Raw genomic sequence first — 19,126 nt, forward strand, 5'->3', positions numbered from 1 at the left:
TTCAAAATCATTTCAACATCTTTGATTCTTCCGTAGAAAACATTTGTGTTTTACCACTAAAGTATTAAATATATACCATACATCCTTTCTTACTAAAAATTAAAATGGATCCAGACTGACAAGTCAGGATTTTTTCTGTAAGATTCTTCCCCTATATAAGTTAAACTTCAAAGTCAAATTAAAAAAATGTAAAGAAAAATAAATCCAAGGCTGTTTCTGAAAAGTATTTTTATAATTATTCACAGGAAATTCTGACAATTACTCACAATTTTGTTCAGTTCAGCAAATGTTTATTGAATACCTACCTCAAGCCTGCTGGGGAGGAAACAAATAATTCTACCTTGCCCAGCCTCCTCACCTGGGTGTAATTCATATAAATGGCATTCACAGCTATCACTTAATCAGGTCACCTGATGCTGGAGTCTAATCCAGTAAAATACCAAGGTGGAACTGGAAAATCTTTCTTGGTGGCACTGCAAAATGTTCTGCACTGAGCAGTCACTTGGTAGTTGCAGAAGAAATTAATAAATCAGAAAAACGCTAGGATCAGAAAAGACTTTGTTTAAAACAAAAACAAAAACAAAAACCTGTATTCCCACCACCGTGTCCAAATTTATCTTCACCCCTTTCAAGGCTAGTATTCTATGTATAAGGCCACTAACGTTTCTTTAGTACCAAGAGAGAACAAAGATTGTTGGAGGATAATGAAGTGGATATGAATTCTGCCCTCAATGGTTGTCACAATGCGGGGTGGTCTGACATCTAGGAGGTAGAGGCTAAGGGTGTAGCCAAAAACACTACAATGCAGAGAACAGCCCCTCACACAAAGACTATCCCCGCAAAATGTCAGCACTGCTGAGGTGGACAAAGCCTGGCTTAAAGGTTCCATCCACAGGTAAAGTAGTTCCTATTTTTCACGGTAAGTGACTGTCTGCAAGCTGACAGTTAATATGCCCCCCACTTACTTTGCAGTTAGTGTACCACAGAGCCAGGATGAGGTTCCTCAAGGCCAGGTACATGGTGGGGTCTCGAGAATACTCTGGGAACTCATAGAGCTCGTCCAGCTCCATCACATCTGGCCTCACGCACAGGGCTTTGCCACACTCATTGGGCTGGTAGAAAGGCTGGAAGTACCGGTTCATGCCTGGAACTGACAGAAGCACAAACAGGCAAACCCGCCAGCTGTCACTTCCAAATTTGGGTGAATTAAAAAGTAAAATCAAACCAGCAAGGATGGTCAAAACAAGCTCCAGCCTGTCCTACTATATTTCTGCTTCTTCCATTCAGTTAGACAACATACACATACGTGCAGATTAAACAGAGTTTTCCTATTCTTTCTTCACAAATTTAATTTCCATGGTATGGACAATTTTTTTCAAGTTGTTAGTTGTCGTTAAAAAAAACACACATACATTAAAATTTACCATCTTAACCATGTTTAAGTATGTAGTTCAGGAATGTTTTAAGTATATTCATATTGTTGTGTGACAGATCTCCAGAAATTTTACAACTTGCAGGACTCAAACTCTGTACCTACTGAACACCAGTTCCCCATGAAAATATATTTTAAAAGTAACTATTATTGGAATTTTTCTGATTTTAAAATGAACAGGTTCGCAGATGTTAAGTAGCAATCACTAACTCCTGATCATTCTTGAGGCAGGGTTCACAGACTATCAGTGCTGTTTCTTTGAATAGATAATTTCAATGTTGTAGATACTTGTTTTTACAAAGCCAGAAAGTTGCTATTTTCTAATATTTTCTAACTGTTTTTTAAAATTTATGACATCAAGAACATGTTTCTATGTCATTAAATAGGACTTCAATGGACATATAATATTTTTTCATATAATCATTCCACTAATACTGGACATTTAAACCTCATCCAATTACTCACTATTATAAGTAATGCCACACAAATTTCTCTGCACATAAATCTTTGGACTTCTTTTTATAATTTACTTTGATAATTTAATTAGGATAAATTCATAGGGTCAACAGGTATTAACTGTAAGGTTTTTGAGTCACCCTGCCAAACTATCTTTTGTAAAGGTACAAACCCACTAATTTGAGTGCCTTAAACTAACACTGGGATTTTTTACCTCTGCTTCAATTTCTACCACAGCTAGATTTTTAGAGGGCCTGTATTATGAGTTACAAACCTTAAGATAGTGCAAATAGATTATGACATTGTGGCCCTATCAAAAGTAAAGTTTGTATTTGAAAAAAAGCATTTAAAAAATGAAATTTGTTAGTGTTCAGGCAGAAGATTTAGATTTCTTGCTTGTACACAAAGAATTCTGATGTGGAATTTTAAAGATATAATCAACAGCATGTCTGCGCTGCCCTGAAGTTTTGAATTTTTTCCAAAGATGATAATTTTGCTGAGATTCTCAACAACATAATTAGAAGAGAAAGACTCAGAGAAAATAAAAGGGCTGCTCATATAGTCACACATTCTTCCGGTATGGTAAGAGTTTGCATTATTGTCAACTTAACCAGCTTTCAAATAAATACTCATTAAACTCTGTAGACATGATTCCTGAACAAGTGTTACAGGCCTTCCAATTGCTGAGGGAAACGTTAACTGCACAGTATACACAAATGGTATGATATCCACAGTATCACCAAATCCATGATATAATGAGGTGCTTTATACCACACGTTGCACACATTAAAAAAGTCGTTTCCATTCTGCTCACCCACACATTTCCAGGGACTCCGGGGACTGAGGGGGAGGGGAAAGCGGGGAGTGCCAGGACCAGCTCTCACCCAGCACAGAGGGGGCTGCCTTGGGGTGCTCCAGCTTCCCCGGGCTGGCTTCGCTGGCTGCGCGGTTTGTGCTGGTGCAGGAGGGGCTCATGCCAACGCAGTCGGGGTAGTAGGCAGAGAGCAGGGGTGCTGCCACGCTGTCTTTCAGCAAAGGAGGTAGAATGAGCATGGAGTACCACCAATGGTTGGAAACTTCCGACACTCTCTGAAATGGGCAGAGCAAGACTGAGAGGGACAATGGCAGACAAGAAATGTACATGCAGATTTAGCCAAGCACAGAGGATTCTTTTCTCGGTATTCATCCTTAACCCTTCTACTCTCTCTGCCTTCTCGCACTCAACAATCCTATGCCCGAGTGGATGGCAATACATAGAGAGCACGTTTCTAAGGCAGACTTATTTCAGATATACAGCAACAGCTTCCTCCTCTCATTCCGCCCCTCCTCAGCAAGCCTACCAACTCCAGGTCAGTCTTAAAGAGGCATCCATTGGCTACACTGCAAGTCTAGGTTTAAATGTGACAAGACATTTTTCTTTCTTTTCAATATGTATCATCCATCCTGCCCCTCTTTTTCACTTAGGATCTAAAGATAACTGAAATTGCAAAATGGAGCAGAAAAAAATAATTCTCCTAAGTAGTAGGCAAGCATTACTGCTTTTTGTCAGAGGCTACTAAAAAATTTTCAGAGGAAAAAGTACACTACATCCATCAAAATAGATGCAAAAAGGAGAACTGAACAAGAAAAGCTCTTTTCAGCCTTAAAATATGTGATCACATTCCAGAGTAGATTTAACATATGGAATCATTGAATCAAAGCATCCCCATGATGACTAACTCTTGCAATAAAAATAAAATTTGGTTGGCTTCTACAGCAACACTCCACAAATCCTATGTTAGAAAGCCTTTTCTAAAAGTGATCTTGAATGTATGCTCCGAGAATTCTAAGAATCTGATGCGGGAGAACCTTGAGCTCAGGGCCCCTCTGATGTTTGTTCTCTAGGCTCCCAGTAAGTGCCACTTGCCATCAAACAGCGGTTTGTCAACTCAAGATCTCAGGGGTGTCCAACCTGCGGACCAGGATGGCTATGAATGTGGCCCAATATAAAAGCATAAATTTACTTAAAACATTGAGTTTTTGTAATTATGTGACACAATGTATTTAATGTTGGTCCAAGACAACTCTTCTTTTTCCAGTGTGGTCCAGAGATTCAAAAAGGTTGGACACACCTGGATCTAGTTTGGAGATGTGCTTTGTTTGCCCTTCAAATTTCAGAGTCCCATTCTGGGACAGGCAATTTTCAGTTTACTACAAGTCACAATGTTCCCTATAAATCACTCCCAGCTGCTTTCCACATTCATTGTTACGTGCCTTGCCCCGAAGGCACTTCAGTGTACAGTTTGTTCTCAAGGCTTGTTTTAGGTTTGGCTATCCCTGACCAGCTTGTACTGTACCAAAAAGAAGGGAAGCTTCTGTCCCTTCCCTAACACACCAGGGCTGCCCCATCTCTGAGCTCAGCCCCAAGGAGAGAGTAAACTGAGTGTTCAGACTCTGACACTCCAAATAAACCATACAGAGGGCAGAATGTAAATGCCTTAAAAAACATGAACCCAAGTTCTTCCAGTCTCTTCTACTTCCTGGGTCTTGTAGCCGTGCTGGTTAATTAAGTCAGGACCCAAGAGAGAGCCCCTGCCCTCCTATTTCCTCCCCGTCGTCTTTCCTTCCTGTAGAGGTCCGCTTGAGGGTGCTCCAGTCAGCCTCTGCACTGGAACGTGAGAAACTTAAAGTGACTAATAAACTAGCATTTGATCTTGCCATTCCAACTGTGTTCTCTCAACACACTCACCATTCCTGAATACCTGACTATAATTCTGCCCTTTTGCCACCAAAAATTCCATCATACTTTGAATACACATTCCAATAAAGAAACTGTACTTCATACAGTCTATTAATTTAATAAATACCCACTACACTAGCTTAAATGGTATTTCCCCAGAACCTCAGAATGTGACCTTTTCTGAAAATCTTGTCGTACAGGAATAGAGTGAGCCCCAGATTCACTATGACTATCATCCTTATAAGAGGAGGAAAGACAGAGAGACAGGGGCGACACACAGGGAGAAGGTCATGTGATGACAGAGGCACAGACTGGAGTGATGTGTCTACAAGCCAAAGAATACCAAGAACTGCTGGCAACAGCCCTAACTGGTATGGCTCAGTGGGTTGGATGTTATCCTGCAAACTGAAAGATTGATGGTTTGATTCCTGGTCAGGGCACATGTTACATTGTGGGCCAGGTTCCCGGTTGGAGGTGTGCAAGAGGCAACCAACTGATGTTACTCTTGCACACCAATGTTTCTCTCTCTCTCTTTTCTCCCTCCTTTCCCTTCTCTCTAAAAATAAAGTCTTTTGAAAAATTATTTTGCAAAAAATAGAAAATAATTCCTGGTAACACCAGAAGCTGGAAGAAGCAGGAAGGACCCTCCCCTAGAGCCTTCGGGGGAAGACAGCCCTGTGGACTCCTTCATTTCAGACATAGAGCCTCTGGAATTATGAGACAATAAACTTCTGTTGCTTTGAGCCATCCAGGTTGTGGTACTTTGTTACAGCACCCCTAGGAAACTAATACAGGCACTCAAAATTTAGAAATTGCTTTAAAAGTGACCCTAGAATCCATAAGAATAGAAAGAGGATAGGCAGGTGATATGGCTATAAATCTGCTCCTGACCCTTCCTTAATGAAATGCAAAAATAAATAACTGGCAGATGAACATCCAAGAACTCCACCAAACTTTTGAAACTTCATCTATCCCAAGAATATGGCCTCTCTCCTAAGCTAAAATTCTTCTGCATGCAAAATGAGCTAAATGTTAGTGGACAGATTCATAAGGTATAACTGTATTTAAGTTATTTTTTCCTTAATTTCTATAACCTCATCTTGTCTGCCCTAATCCAGATATTATTTGGGATACTAGTTTACCATGGATATGTTTTAGGGTACAACTAATTATTAAGAATGTGTACATATGTGTGTCTCACACACCCCTTTATATAACAGAATGGTTTTAACACAGATTTGCTAGATGTCAATTCTCCCTTTGCCTAAAAATCAACCCCAGTCACTGAGTTTCAGAAAACTAGAAAAGCTGCGGGCTAACAATCCTGAATTACTAAAATGCAGAATAACTCAGAATCTCAGAATTTTAGAAACTTGAGAGTTTTAAAAAGTCATTTTCTGACACAGCCATTGGATCTGGTTATATAACCCATGGACTTTGCCAGCTCACGTCAGCGAAGCTATGAAAGACAATGAAATGTGCCGAGGCTTTGCAAGCTCGAAACACTGCTTTCCCTTCCATGGTGGGGACAGGACAAAGTAGTGACATCAAGGTCAGAGCACGCAAGAACACTCTCACAGCTGAATCTGTGCCAAGATCATCAAATTATGGGCCTCCTGTTCTTTTTTCTTGGAAGGATTCAAGCAGAGATAAATCCATAAAGCTACCCATGAAAAACAAATTTAACAAGCCTGATCCTTAGAGTAAAGCAAGGTTGCAATTTCTTACTTTTTATTTCCTTTTAATGTAAAACAATATAATGTTACTTTTTAAGTTGGAAGGATCACCTATAGTACCACTATGGCTAGCATTTTCATCATATCACTATCATGTGAGCTTAAAAAGCCGCTGATCAGCAACCAAAGAGAGAGCAACTCACAAAACTGTTATTGTCATTTAAGTATAATACTTAACACTGAAGGTGCAATGAACTCCACTCTAGAACATGCAGAAATACTCACTAGATCTTCTGGGAGGGAACACTGATCGGGGGTCTCGGGCTGCAAAGGAAAACCAAGTATTAATTAGCTTTACTTACAAAATAGACTTCAGTGTCAATTTACCTTCAAGAAGATGTCTCTTTTCACCTATTAAACTGGCAAAGAGAAAAAGTATGACAAAACACTGTATGACTGAAGGTGTGGGAAGGGCAGCTACTCTCACAAGCACGTCCCAGGTGGAAAGCTAAAGGAGTAGCAATTCTGGAGAGCAAATGGACAAAATATGAAACTTAAATGAATGATAATTTGACATTATCTTGTTTAACTGAAGATGTAGATAGTGTATGCCCAGCAATTCTAACTTTTGTTCTATTTTCAAGGAAGGCCCTCATACATGTCCATCAACAGAAGTAGAAAATGTTCAAAGGAGGATTCTTTGTAATAGGAAAAAGCTAAATACAACCCAGAAGTAAATCAAGAGTAGAATGGATAAATAAAGTGCATCAAACAGTGGCCACTATATGGCAGTGAGAACAAACAAACTACAACCACACACTACAACACATACGCACCTTACAGACATAATGATGAGAGAAAGCACTCAGACCCAAAAGAAAACATGCTCTGTGATTCCATTTACATGAAGTTGAAAAGGAACCAAAACATCTTTAGTGCTGTACATCAGAATAGTAAGTGGAGGAGCAAGGGAGGGAGGCTGTGAGTGAAAAGGGTGCTGGGAAATTCTGAGGGGCTGGCAAGTGTTGCATTTCTTTACTGGAAGCTAGCTAAATGGGGACTTTGTGAAAATCCACTGGGCCGTGCATTTTGATTTGTGCATTTTCTGTTTATATATTTCAATTAAAAAGTTATCTAAACAAACTGAAGACTGGTATACCACATAGCCTGGCAAATCTGGTACTTGGAATATACTCTGGAGAAACTCTTGCACGTGTGCACTAGAAGATGCAAATGCATGAATGCTCACAGGAGCACTGTGTGGAATAGCCCAAAATCCAAAACAACCATCATGAGCATGAACAGGAAAACAGAGACATAGCGGTACATTCACACAAGGCAACACTATGCAGCAGGGGAAACTGATGACTCAGAGCTCCAGGCATCAACATGGATGCATGTGAAAAACTTCATGTTGAGTGAGAAGAACAAGTTGCAGAAGAATACAAACAATATAATTTATAACCAGTAAAAAAAAAATATGCTTTGACATGTTTTTTAAGGTTTTGTAAATACGTATTAACTCTGTAACAAAAAGTAGAGGAATAATAAATACAAAATATGGAATACTGTTTGTCCTTGCAGGGATAGAGAAGGAAGGTAAGTACAGGGGCACGCAGGGCGCGACAGAGGCATTGGTAATGCTCTGTTTTTAAAACTCAGTGCTGGATACACGACTGCCTGCTTTAACTCCTTATTCCTTACACATAAATTATAAATCCTCTTTTGTGCCTAAGATTTATTTCATATTAAAACAATGGTATGTTCTCTTTGACACAAACATTTTATTGCTAGAAATTGATCCTGAAAATATACTGAAACATGGCAAAAATATAAAGCTATTAACTGCAGAACTGTCCCTAATAGCAAACATTTATAAGTCACCTAAATGCTCACAATCACACTAAATTCATCATAATACATCGATTCAGTAGACTATTTATTAGATGGTCTTTAAAGAGAAGGAGATCTTTAGGTCTTGAGATGGAAGCATCTTTAAGATATATTAAATGACTAAAGCCAGCTCCAAAACAGTGTGCTAGTTTGCCACCATTCTTTTTAATGTTGTTATACAAATAAACCTTTCCAGGCTTTGTCCTTAACAGAAGAGCAAGCTAAAAAACAAAGGGACTCCGAATCAATAAACACCATTTAAATAAATATTTCAAAACTTCAGACTATAGACGATGACAGACAGGAGCAGTGGCGTATCAAAGATGGATTTTGGGGGGGGTGGGAAGAGCAGTGTAAAACATGTGATACGCTTCTTAGAAGATGGAATTTAAGAAGACCGTGAAGACTTCAACTTTAATATGGCCGGAAAGAGAGAAAGGCAATTAAGTTCTCAAAAGCTTAAGGAATCTGAAACCTCTACGTCCTCCTGTAAAAATGTTCTTGATGTTAAAATACATTTAACCACATGATGAATCAAAATAGGAAAGAACTTGGGATAGAAGAAACTGTGGTGAGAGAAACTGTGGAGAGCAGTAAAACCATGGAAATATAGAAGCAAGAATAAGCAATGGAAGGACTGTGGTTATAGAAAATAAATGATATATTTACTCCAACAAGTACACTAAACTAAAAAACAAAACGACAAACACTAACAAAAATTGGGAGAGAGGAAAGGGAAGGTGGAATACAGTGTGACATAATTTTACTTTTTCCACTTTCCGGGCAAAGTGTCAATTAATATCTAAAATTAAAACATGCAACTAAAATAAAGTGATGCCAACCTCATACCATTCTCGTTGTATATTTTCATAATCTTTTAGGGAAGTTTTAGAAACTACTATCTCTGTAGACAAAGAAATAATTGTCCTATGTTCAACAATTTATTTCACTTCAGCTTCTTTTTCTGGTTTTAAACTTTGTTGCACTGAACTAAATCATTTTAAATAAAACCAGCCTGGATACAACTATTTATTAATACGAAGTTATCAGTCAGGCCTTCTCCATGAAATACATGCGGAAATACTCTTGAATACATCTCATTTAATGACGGTTATTTCATGCTGATGACTGAATGAATTTTTTTTTGTTATCTTTGTTCTTTTCTATATTGCTTGAATTTTTTGGTAATGAATGTATGTCATTTGTCTAAAAATAAACTCATTCTAAAGAAAACCTTAGACATTTCAAAAACTACTTACACTGAAAAAAATGAAATGGACAATTACCATGCAAGAAAAATCAAATAAACAAAAAAAAGGGACATGGATAATTTGAACAGTTAGTAGAGATGAATTCAAAGCCGTACATTCCATTGTTGGCAGATATAAAAGAAAGGAGGGATTATATATAATTCCAAATGCTGGTTAAACTAAAGCTTGTCAAAGCACAGTGCCAAATGATTTTAAAATAACTTTTTAATGTAAAATCATACCTAGTTTTTAGTAATATACATTAGTAAGCAAATCACCCAAAATATTTTTTAATTACTTAGAGCAACTGTTTAGAAGCTTCATACAGACTTCCAGTCAAGATGGCAGTGCAGGTAAACATGGTACTTGCCTTCTTGCCCATCACATCAAAATTAAAATTAAACTATAGAAAAACCATCATTCAGGGTTGCAAGAAATCGAGCTGAATGGAAGTCCTACAATTGTGAAATTAAAGAAGAAATCACACTGAGGCTGGTAGGAGGAATGGAGACACAGAAGGGGCAGGCCACATGCCAATGTGTGGCAGATAAAAACTGGGAGGGATATCTCGGGAACTAGGGGTCCCAGCCTCACATATGACTCCCTAGCCCAAGGTTCCAGTGTTGTAAAAACAAGGGGGATTTATTGAGGCTGTGGAAGACAGAAACTTTTGGAGTCTCAGGCAGTTCCTCTTAAAAGGTCCACATACAGACTTACTCAGACTCACTCCATTTGAGCTCCAGCGCAAGGATAGCAGCTTGACAGGCACTGGAGACATATGGAGAGGAACTAAAGTACTTAGCATCAGAGTAAGAACTGGGGGGCGGCTTTCTCCCGGAAAGAAGTGCTGGCAGAGGCCACTGTTCCTTTTCTGAGCCATCCCCCTACAGAGATTGCTGGCAGATGCCATAACTGAGACGCCATTAACCTGACTCCCACTGTTTGTTCCTCACTGGTAAGTCCCTAAGGCTCCACCTCACTCAACTTTTGGGCCCACCAAAGCTGCTTCCAGTGGCTTTTCAATACAAATGGCTTGTCCTGGCTCATGCTTCAAATTTTCCTAAGTTCTCTCAAACAAGCAGCATCTGGACTCAGTGATCCCCATATCCCTTGCTAAGTGGCCCCAGTAGTGGCACTAGCAGCAGCTGACCTTGGTTCACAGCTTAGCCTCTCCTGGGTATCTCCAAGCACAGCACAAGTAGCAGCCATCTGCAGAGCACTTTGTAACTTATACTGGGTGGCCCTGGACAGAACACAGGTGATAGCTGACCTTGGCCTGAACCTCCTGGGGCAGTTTCAGACTACATCGGAGCACCACCACCCAACCACTTCCACAAGTAACACACTCAATGGGTAGACTCAGCAGACATCAGAGCCTTGCTGAAGTAAGTCCTGCTCTGTGGAGTGGGCTCCTTGCACAGCTGATAATCCACAGTGGTCAGAGCTAATCCTTGCAGCTGGTCTTCCTAGGTAAACATCTCCCCTTGATTTGCCAACAGCAATCAAGGCTCAACTACAAGAAAAAGATGTACACAACCCACATGGCACATGTACCTTGAGTACCCAGCTTAGATGGTAAGGCAGGTTGTACCACTGGACCCTACAACACCTACTACATTAGGCTACCCTACCAAGCCTAAGAGAGGTTGACAGCTCTACCTAATAAAGAGAAACAAACACAGGGAGGCCGACAAAGTGAGGAAACAGAAACGTGGCCCAAATGAGAGAACAGAACAAAACTCCAGGAAAAGAACTAAACAAAATGGAGACAAGTGATCTATTAGATGCAGAGCTCAAAACCCTGGTTATAAGGATGCTCAATGAATTTACCATAGAAAAGATCCAGTCAGAAATGAAGGATACACTAACTGAAATGTCAATTTTCAGGGAATGAACAGTATAGTGGATGAAGTCAAGAATCAAATCAGCTATTTGGAATATAAGGAAGAAAAAAAACACTCAATTAGAACAGCAAGAAGAAAAAAGAATCCAAAAATATGAGGATAGTGTAAGGAGCCTCTGGGACAACTTCAGGAATACCAACATTCACATCATGGGGTTGCTAGAAGAAGATAGAGAGCAAGACACTAGAAACCCATTTGAAAAAAATAATGACAGAAAACCTCCCTAACTTGGTGAAAAAAATAGACATGCAAGTCTAGGAAGCACAGAGAGTCTCAAACAAGATGAACCCAAAGAGCCCACACCAGGGCACATCATAATTAAAATGCTCAAGGTTAAAGACAAAGAGAGAATCTTAAAAGCAGCAAGAGAAAAGCAGTTACCTACCTATAAGGGAGGTCCCCCCCGCCATAAGACTGTCAACTGATTTCTCAATAGAAACTTTGCAGACTAGAAGGGCTTGGCAAGAAATATTCAAAGTGATGAAAAGCAAGGACCTACAACCAAGATTACTCTACCCAGCAAAGTTATCACTTAGAGTTGAAGGACAGATAAGGAGCTTCCCAAACAAGAAAAGGCTAAAGGAGTTAATACCACCAACCCAGTATTATATGAAATGTTAGGATCTTCTTTAAAAAGAAGATAAAAAATATAAACAATAAAATTGCAATAAATGCATATCTACCAACAATTGAATCTAAAAAAGAAAATGAACAAAGCACAACACAGAAACAAACAAACTCATAGAGAATGCTTTGAGGTTGCCAGATGGGAGAGGGGTTGGGGGATGGGCAAAAAGGGTGAAGGGATTAAGAAGTACAAATTAGTTGTTACAGAAGACCCACTGGAATGTAAAATACAGCATAGTGAATATGGTAGTCAAAGAACATATATGCATGACCCATGGACATGGACAACAGTGTGGGAATTGCCCAAGCGAATGGCAGGGTGCTGGGTAGATGGGGGCAAAGGGCGAAAAACTGGGACAACTGTAATAGCATGTACAATATAATTTTAAAATAAAGTAACAAAAAAAAAAAAAGAAAATGCTAAAATAGGTTGAATGAAAATGGCCCAAAGGCTAGTATCTATTAAAATAGTCTGCTATTTCTGACTGCTCTTGGCTGAACTCTACTTTAAATATTATAGTGAAGTGCCACTGAGTCTACTTTTGACGTGAAAAGTAATCTGGGGCACAGGTGCTAGATAAGTTCAGCACAGCCCTGACACTGTTTCTGTTAGCTTCCCCTTTGCCACAAAAGCTCATCTACCTTCATTACACAAACCCAATTCACATCCGTGTATTCGACCTAGAAATGAATTACCCACCCCCTCAGTGTCAGCCCTTCCTATTGTTTTCTATCCCTCAGAGAGGCTTCCTACACCCAAGATTGAGCTCAAGCATCAATTAAGGGCTAAACTGAAAGTTTTCAGAAAATGTTAATTCCAGGGTCCCAGGCAGAGATCTGTGCTTTCCATCTTTCACTCCCAAATTACCAACATCAAAAATGAAAAACAAAGATATTACCACTGGGCTGAGATTAAAAGGAGAATAAGGGAACTGTGCAAGCAACTCTTAAGTTAACAAATCTGACAATATAGATGAAATAGGCAAATTTTTTAGGAAAAAAACAACTCTGAAACTGGTAGAATAAACCACCTAAATTGCCATGTATCTGTTAAGGAAACTGAATTTGTAGTTTTAAAACTTCTCACAAAGAAAACTGGCACAGATGACTTCACCAATGAGTTATACCAAACACTGAAGAAGTAATATCAACATTACTCACTCTTTAACAAAAGAGAAAAGGATACACTTCTGAATTCCTTTTATATAGCTAGTATAACTCACCAAGAAAAGAAAATGACAGATAGTATCCATCATGAATACAGATACAAAAATCCTCAACAAAGTATTAGCCAAACTGAATCCAACAATTCATTAGAAGGATGATACATTACAGACAAATGAGATCTTTTTTCCAGGAATGCAACTTTATTTCAACATTCCAAAATCACCACATTCACAGATTAAAGGAGAAATAAAACCACATGATCATCATAAAAGATGTAGAAAAAGTATATGACAACATCCAACATCCATTCATAATAAAAAAAAGTTCTTAGCAGGCTAGGAATTGAAAAGAACTTCTTCAGTCCGGTAAAAGGCATCTATAAAAAACTACAGACAGCATTATACACAATAATAAAGATACTAAACACACTCCTCCTGTGATCAGGAACAAGGCAAGGATGTCTGCTCTCCAACTTTGATTCAACATAGTAGTGGTGGTCCTGACCGATACAACAAGGCAAGAGAAAGAGCGAGCAAAAAGACTATGTCTTTTTTAAAAAGCAAAAAGTCTTTATTCACAGCTGACATCATAGCAAACTCAAGGAAATCTACAAAAAGATTATGAAATTTAATAAGCTTAATAATTTAACAAAGCCTCTGGGTATAAAATCAACATATACAAAAAAACCTGGATCTCTGTATCACTGCAAAAACCTGAAAATGAAGTTAAAAATAAATTCTACTTATAATCACATAAAAAACCCCAAAATATCTAAAAATATATTTAACAAAAGACATGCTCAGTGAAAATTAGGAAACATTGTTGGGAGAAATTAAAGACCCTGAAAAGATGGAGAGATATGCCATGTTCATGGGTCAGAAAAGGCGTTGGGAAACATTCTTTATAAAGAGCCAGATAGTAAATATTAAGTTCTGTGGACGGCATGATCTCTGTCAAAACCACTCCTCACTGTAGCATGAAAGCAGCCATAGACAATCCATAATAAGTGAGTAACGCTGTGTTCCAATAAAAGTTTATTTTCAAAAACAGGTCAGGGGCCAGATCTGTTCACTACAATGTTCACTACAGTTTTATTCATAATAGCAAAAAATTTAAAATATCACAAAAGCCCTGCAAAAGGAAAATGGTTAAACAAATCATAGCATATCCATACAATGGAATACTACTCTGCAATAAAAAGGAAAAACTACTGATCCATGCAATAACATGGATGAATCTCAAAAACAATTATACTCAGTGAATGACACTAAACACAAAAGAGTATACATTGGCTGATTCCATTTTTATGAAGTTCAAGAGCAAGCAAAACACTATTAAGGCACAGAAATAAGAAAAGTAGTAGGGAGGTAAATAAGTAGAAGTGTTAGGGTTATAGAAATCTGTATAGAGACTTCTGGTCAAGATGGCAGCATAGGTGAACACAGATCACCTCCCTGTACAACCACATCAAAATTACATCTAAAACGTATGCCTTGGCTCATGTGGCTCAGTGGACTGAGTGCCAGCCTGCAAATCAAAGGGTCACCAGTTGGATTCCCAGTCAGGGCACATGCCTGGGTTGCGGGCCAGGCCCCAGTATGGGGTGCCTGAGAGGCAAACCCCACAATGATGTTTCTCTCCCTCCCTTCCCCTCTCTAAAAATAAATAAATAAAATTTAAAAAAATTACATCTAAAACATAGAACAATTGTTGCTCAGAACCACCAGAAACTGAGTTGAATGGAACTCTGAAAACTATGGAATTAAAGAAACGACATCCATCCAGACTGGTAGGAGGGTTGGAGATGCAGAAAGAGCTGGTCCCACATCCATGTGTGGTGGATAAAAATTCAGGGAGGATATCCTGGGAGCAAGGAGTCCCCAGCCCCACACCAGGACCCCCAGCCCAGGGTTCCAGTGCCAGGAAGATAAGTCCCCATAACTTCTGGCCGCAAAAACCAGCAGGGATTGAGTCAGTGGAAGAGCTACTGGAGTCCCAAGGAGCCCCCATAAAGAACCCACATGCAGACTTACTCAGACTCACTCCCTCTGAGCTCTAGCACTAGCGTAGCAGCCTGAAAGGCATCAAAGGCATACAGGGAGGTAACGAAGTGTCTGCCATCAAGGAAAGGAGCTGAGGGACGGCTTTCTCCCAGACAGAAAGGCAGGCAGAGGCCATTGTCCCTTTTCTGAACCCTCCACCCACAGAGCTACAGAGTTGGCAGGTGGGTACCATATCTGAGACTCCATCACCTGGTTAACACTGTTTACCACACCCTGGAGATCCCCTGAGACTCTATCCCACCCAATTCACTGGCCCACTCAAGCTGTTAAAAGGGATTTTTCCATATGAATGGCGGATCTTGGCTCATGCTTCACAACTTCCTAATCCTATCAGACAAGCAAGAGCAAGCGTCAGTAAGCCCCATCCCCTGTACCTCTAGTTAAGTGGGCCCAGGCCAGGCACTAGCAGCAGGCAACCTAGATTCACAGGTTGGCTTTGCCAGGGATTCCCAAGCCCTGCACAAGTAGCAGCCATCTCAGGTTGCCTTACAGCTCAGGCAGGGCAGCCCCAGGCAGAACACAGGTTGGGGCTGACCCTGGCCTGAACCATTCAAGAAACCCCAGAGCCTGTGCACCCAATGGACAGCTACAGACCATGCTGGAGCACCACCACCCTGCCCTCCCCACACAGTTGATTCTCCACAGAGGGTGGAGGTTGGTGGTCAGTGGTACTGCCAGTCCTTGGAGCTGACTGGCTTGGGTGAATCCCTCCCACTGACCTACTAACAATAATCAAGGCTCAACTACAAGAGGAGGGTGTACTCAGCCAACACAAAGGGCACACCTTGAGTACCCAGCTTGGGTGATAGGGGAGGCTGTGCCACTGGTCCCCATAGGACACCTACTACGTTAGTCTATGCTACCAAGATAGTCATAGCAGCTGTACCTAATACAGAGTAACAAACATGGGGAGGCTGCCAAGATGAGGAGACAAAGAAACATGGCCCAAATGAAAGAACTGATAAAAACTCCAGAAAAAAGAGCTAAACAAAATGGAGATAAGCAATCCAGCAGATGTAGAGTTCAAAACACTGGTTATAAGGATGCTCAAGAACTTGTGAGAACCTCAGCAGCATAAAAAAGATCCAGACAGAAATAAAGAACAGACTCTCTGAAATAAAGAACAATTTACAGGGAACAACAGTAGAGTGGATGATGCCAAGAGTCAAATCAATGATTTGGAACATAAGGGAAAAAAAACAACCAATCAGAACAAGAAGAAGAAAAAAAAGAATAAAAAAAAATGAGGATAGTGTAAGCAGCCTCTGGGACAACTTCAAGAAGTACAACATTTGCATCACATGGATGCCAGAAGGAGGAAAGAAATAGTAAGAAATTGAAACTCTCTGAAAAAATAATTAAAGATAACTTTCTTAACTTGGTGAAGGAAACAGACATGCAAGTCCAGAAAGCACAGAATGTACCAAACAAGATGCAAAGAGGCCCACTCTAAGACACATCATCATTAAAATGTCAATGGTTAAAGATAAAGAGAGAATCTTAAAAGTAGCAAGAGAAAAGCAGTTAGTTACCTACAGGGGAGTCCCTATCAGACTGTCAGCTGGTTTCTCACAAGAAACTTTGCAGGCTAGAAGGGATGGGCAAGAAATATTCAAAGTCATGAAAAGGAGGGACCTACAGCCAATATTGCTCTACCCAGCAAAGCTATCATTTAGAATTGAAGGGCAGATAAAGAGCTTCCCAGACATGAAAAAGCTAAAGGAGTTCATCATCACCAAACCATTATTATATAAAATATTAATGGGATTATTTAAGAAAAAGATCAAAACTATGAACAATAAAATGCCAATAAATACATATTTATCAACAACTCAATCTAAAAAACAAAGAAAACAAGAAGAACAGAGACAGAATGATGGATATGAAGAGCATTTAGATGGTTGCCAGATAGGAGGGGGTTGTGGGGGAATGGGTGAAGAGGTGAGGGGATTAAGAAGTACAAATAGGTAGTTACAGAATAGCCATGGGGATGTAAAGTACAGTACAGGAAATGGAGTAGCCAAAGAACATATATCCATGACCCATGGACATGAACAGTGGTGGGGGGGATTGCCTGAGGGAGTGAGGGGTGCTGGGTTAATGAGGGCAAGTGGGGAAAAACTGGGACAGCTGTAATAGCATAATCAATAAAATATAATTTAAGAAAAAAGAAATGTGTATCTTTATTGGGTATTGCTTACACAATGTAGACTTTTTTCAAAACTCAATGAAATGCATTTAACGTCTGTGCATATATTGTACTCCAATTAAAAAGATGCAAATTACATCTATTAAAAATACTACCACTCAATAAATGCTAAATATACACATTATTTACTGACAACTAAATTAACCTATCAGTTAATTTGAAAGGAAAACCGAAAGAGATCATACCTTAGCAGCAGTATTTGGTTTCATACCACAACGGTAGGTCTTTGCTATCTGTGGAGTAAGCTGGATTTCCTTGGTAAGTTGCCTCCATTTTCTACACTCAGGTTTTGTACACTGAACCTAGATGGAAAGTAACATGTCATGGTCAACCAGTTGGCTATTCTTGAGCCTGCATTTCTCTCCTCCACCACTCACTTTGCCATCTTTGCCAAACGGCTTGACCAACCTTTTAGCACTTCTAAGTACTTTTTCTCTCCCTTACATGACCGCGAGCCATATAATCCACTTTTACCCCATTAGTGTAATTTCTGATTTAATAATAGTTCAGGCACCAGGAAGTTCAAACAGGATCTGACTACGGTTGTTAGAATCGTTTTCCAGCTCTAAACTAAGGAAATAATCAGAGTTAAATTTAGTTACAGTTAGTAATAAACTACACACACTAAATGTAATGTGGGTCCTCAGTAGAATCCTGGAACAGCAAAAAGACACTAGAAAAAAAAACTGACGATATTCAAATGAAGTCCGTAATATACTTATAAGTACTGTATTAATGTTAATCTCTTAGTTTGACAAATAATAATGGTGTTTTAGACAACACTAGGATAACCTGGCTGAAGGATATATAGGAACTCTCCGTATTATTCTTGCAACTCTTCTGTAAATTTAAAATATTCCAAAAAAGTTTACTTTTTAAGAAAGCATGACGATATCCATATGCAAAAGAATGAAGTTGGATCCCTTTTTCACACATATCCAAAAATTAACTCACAATAGATCAAACATTATAACATAAAAAGTAAAAGGATAGACATTTTAGGAAAAAAAAGGAGTCAATCTTCATAATCTCAGATTTCAAAATGGATTGTTAGATATGACACTGAAAATACATGCAACAAAAGAAAAAATAAACTGAACTGTAAAATTGAAAACTTTTGTACATCAAAGGACACTGTCAATAAAATAAAAAGACAACCTATAGGAGAAAATATTTGCAAATCATATATCTGATAAGGGTTTAGTATCAAGAATATACATACATACATACATCTCTCTCTCCAGAATATTTTACAATTCAACAACAAAAGACAAACAACCCAATTTAAAAACAGGGAACAACTTGAAGAGATATTTCTCCAAAGAAAATATATAAATGGCCAACAGGCACAAAGATGTATTAGTTATTAGGGAAATGCTAATCAAAACCACAGTGACATACCATTTCATGCTCACTAGGATAGCTAGAACAAAAGAAAAGGGGGGACATAAATCGGTGAGGATGTGGAGAAATTTAAACCCTTATACATAGCTGGTGGGAATGAAAGATGCTACAGCAGTTGCTAAGGAAAATAGTTTGGCAGTCCCTCAAAAAGTTAAACATAGACTGTGACCCAACAATTTTATTTCTAGATACATACTGAAAAGAATTGAAAACAGGTGTTCAAATAAATATTGGTACACAAATGTTCACAGCAGCAGTATTTGCAATAACTAAAAGGTGGAAGCAACCCAACTGTCCATGAACAGATGACTGGATAAATTAAATTT

At 39.1% G+C, this 19,126-nt stretch overlaps 1 protein-coding gene across 1 annotated transcript in view; it reads right to left on the bottom strand.

The window, feature by feature from the left end:
* The window catches only part of KDM1B (lysine demethylase 1B), a 51,075-nt gene that overhangs the window by 24,206 nt on the left and 7,743 nt on the right, over nucleotides 1-19,126 (bottom strand). The window contains exons 6-9 of the mRNA XM_054591844.1: nucleotides 17,582-17,698; nucleotides 6,569-6,607; nucleotides 2,773-2,977; nucleotides 966-1,150 (exon numbers count right to left, since the gene is read on the bottom strand). Coding sequence (XP_054447819.1) covers nucleotides 966-1,150; nucleotides 2,773-2,977; nucleotides 6,569-6,607; nucleotides 17,582-17,698 — 546 coding nt within the window. The remainder of the gene's footprint in view (nucleotides 1-965; nucleotides 1,151-2,772; nucleotides 2,978-6,568; nucleotides 6,608-17,581; nucleotides 17,699-19,126) is intronic.

This window comes from Pteronotus mesoamericanus, unplaced genomic scaffold, assembly GCF_021234165.1.
Source record: "Pteronotus mesoamericanus isolate MK-2021 breed Mesoamerican mustached bat unplaced genomic scaffold, CSHL_Meso_final scaffold_31, whole genome shotgun sequence".
Lineage (NCBI taxonomy): Eukaryota > Metazoa > Chordata > Mammalia > Chiroptera > Mormoopidae > Pteronotus > Pteronotus mesoamericanus.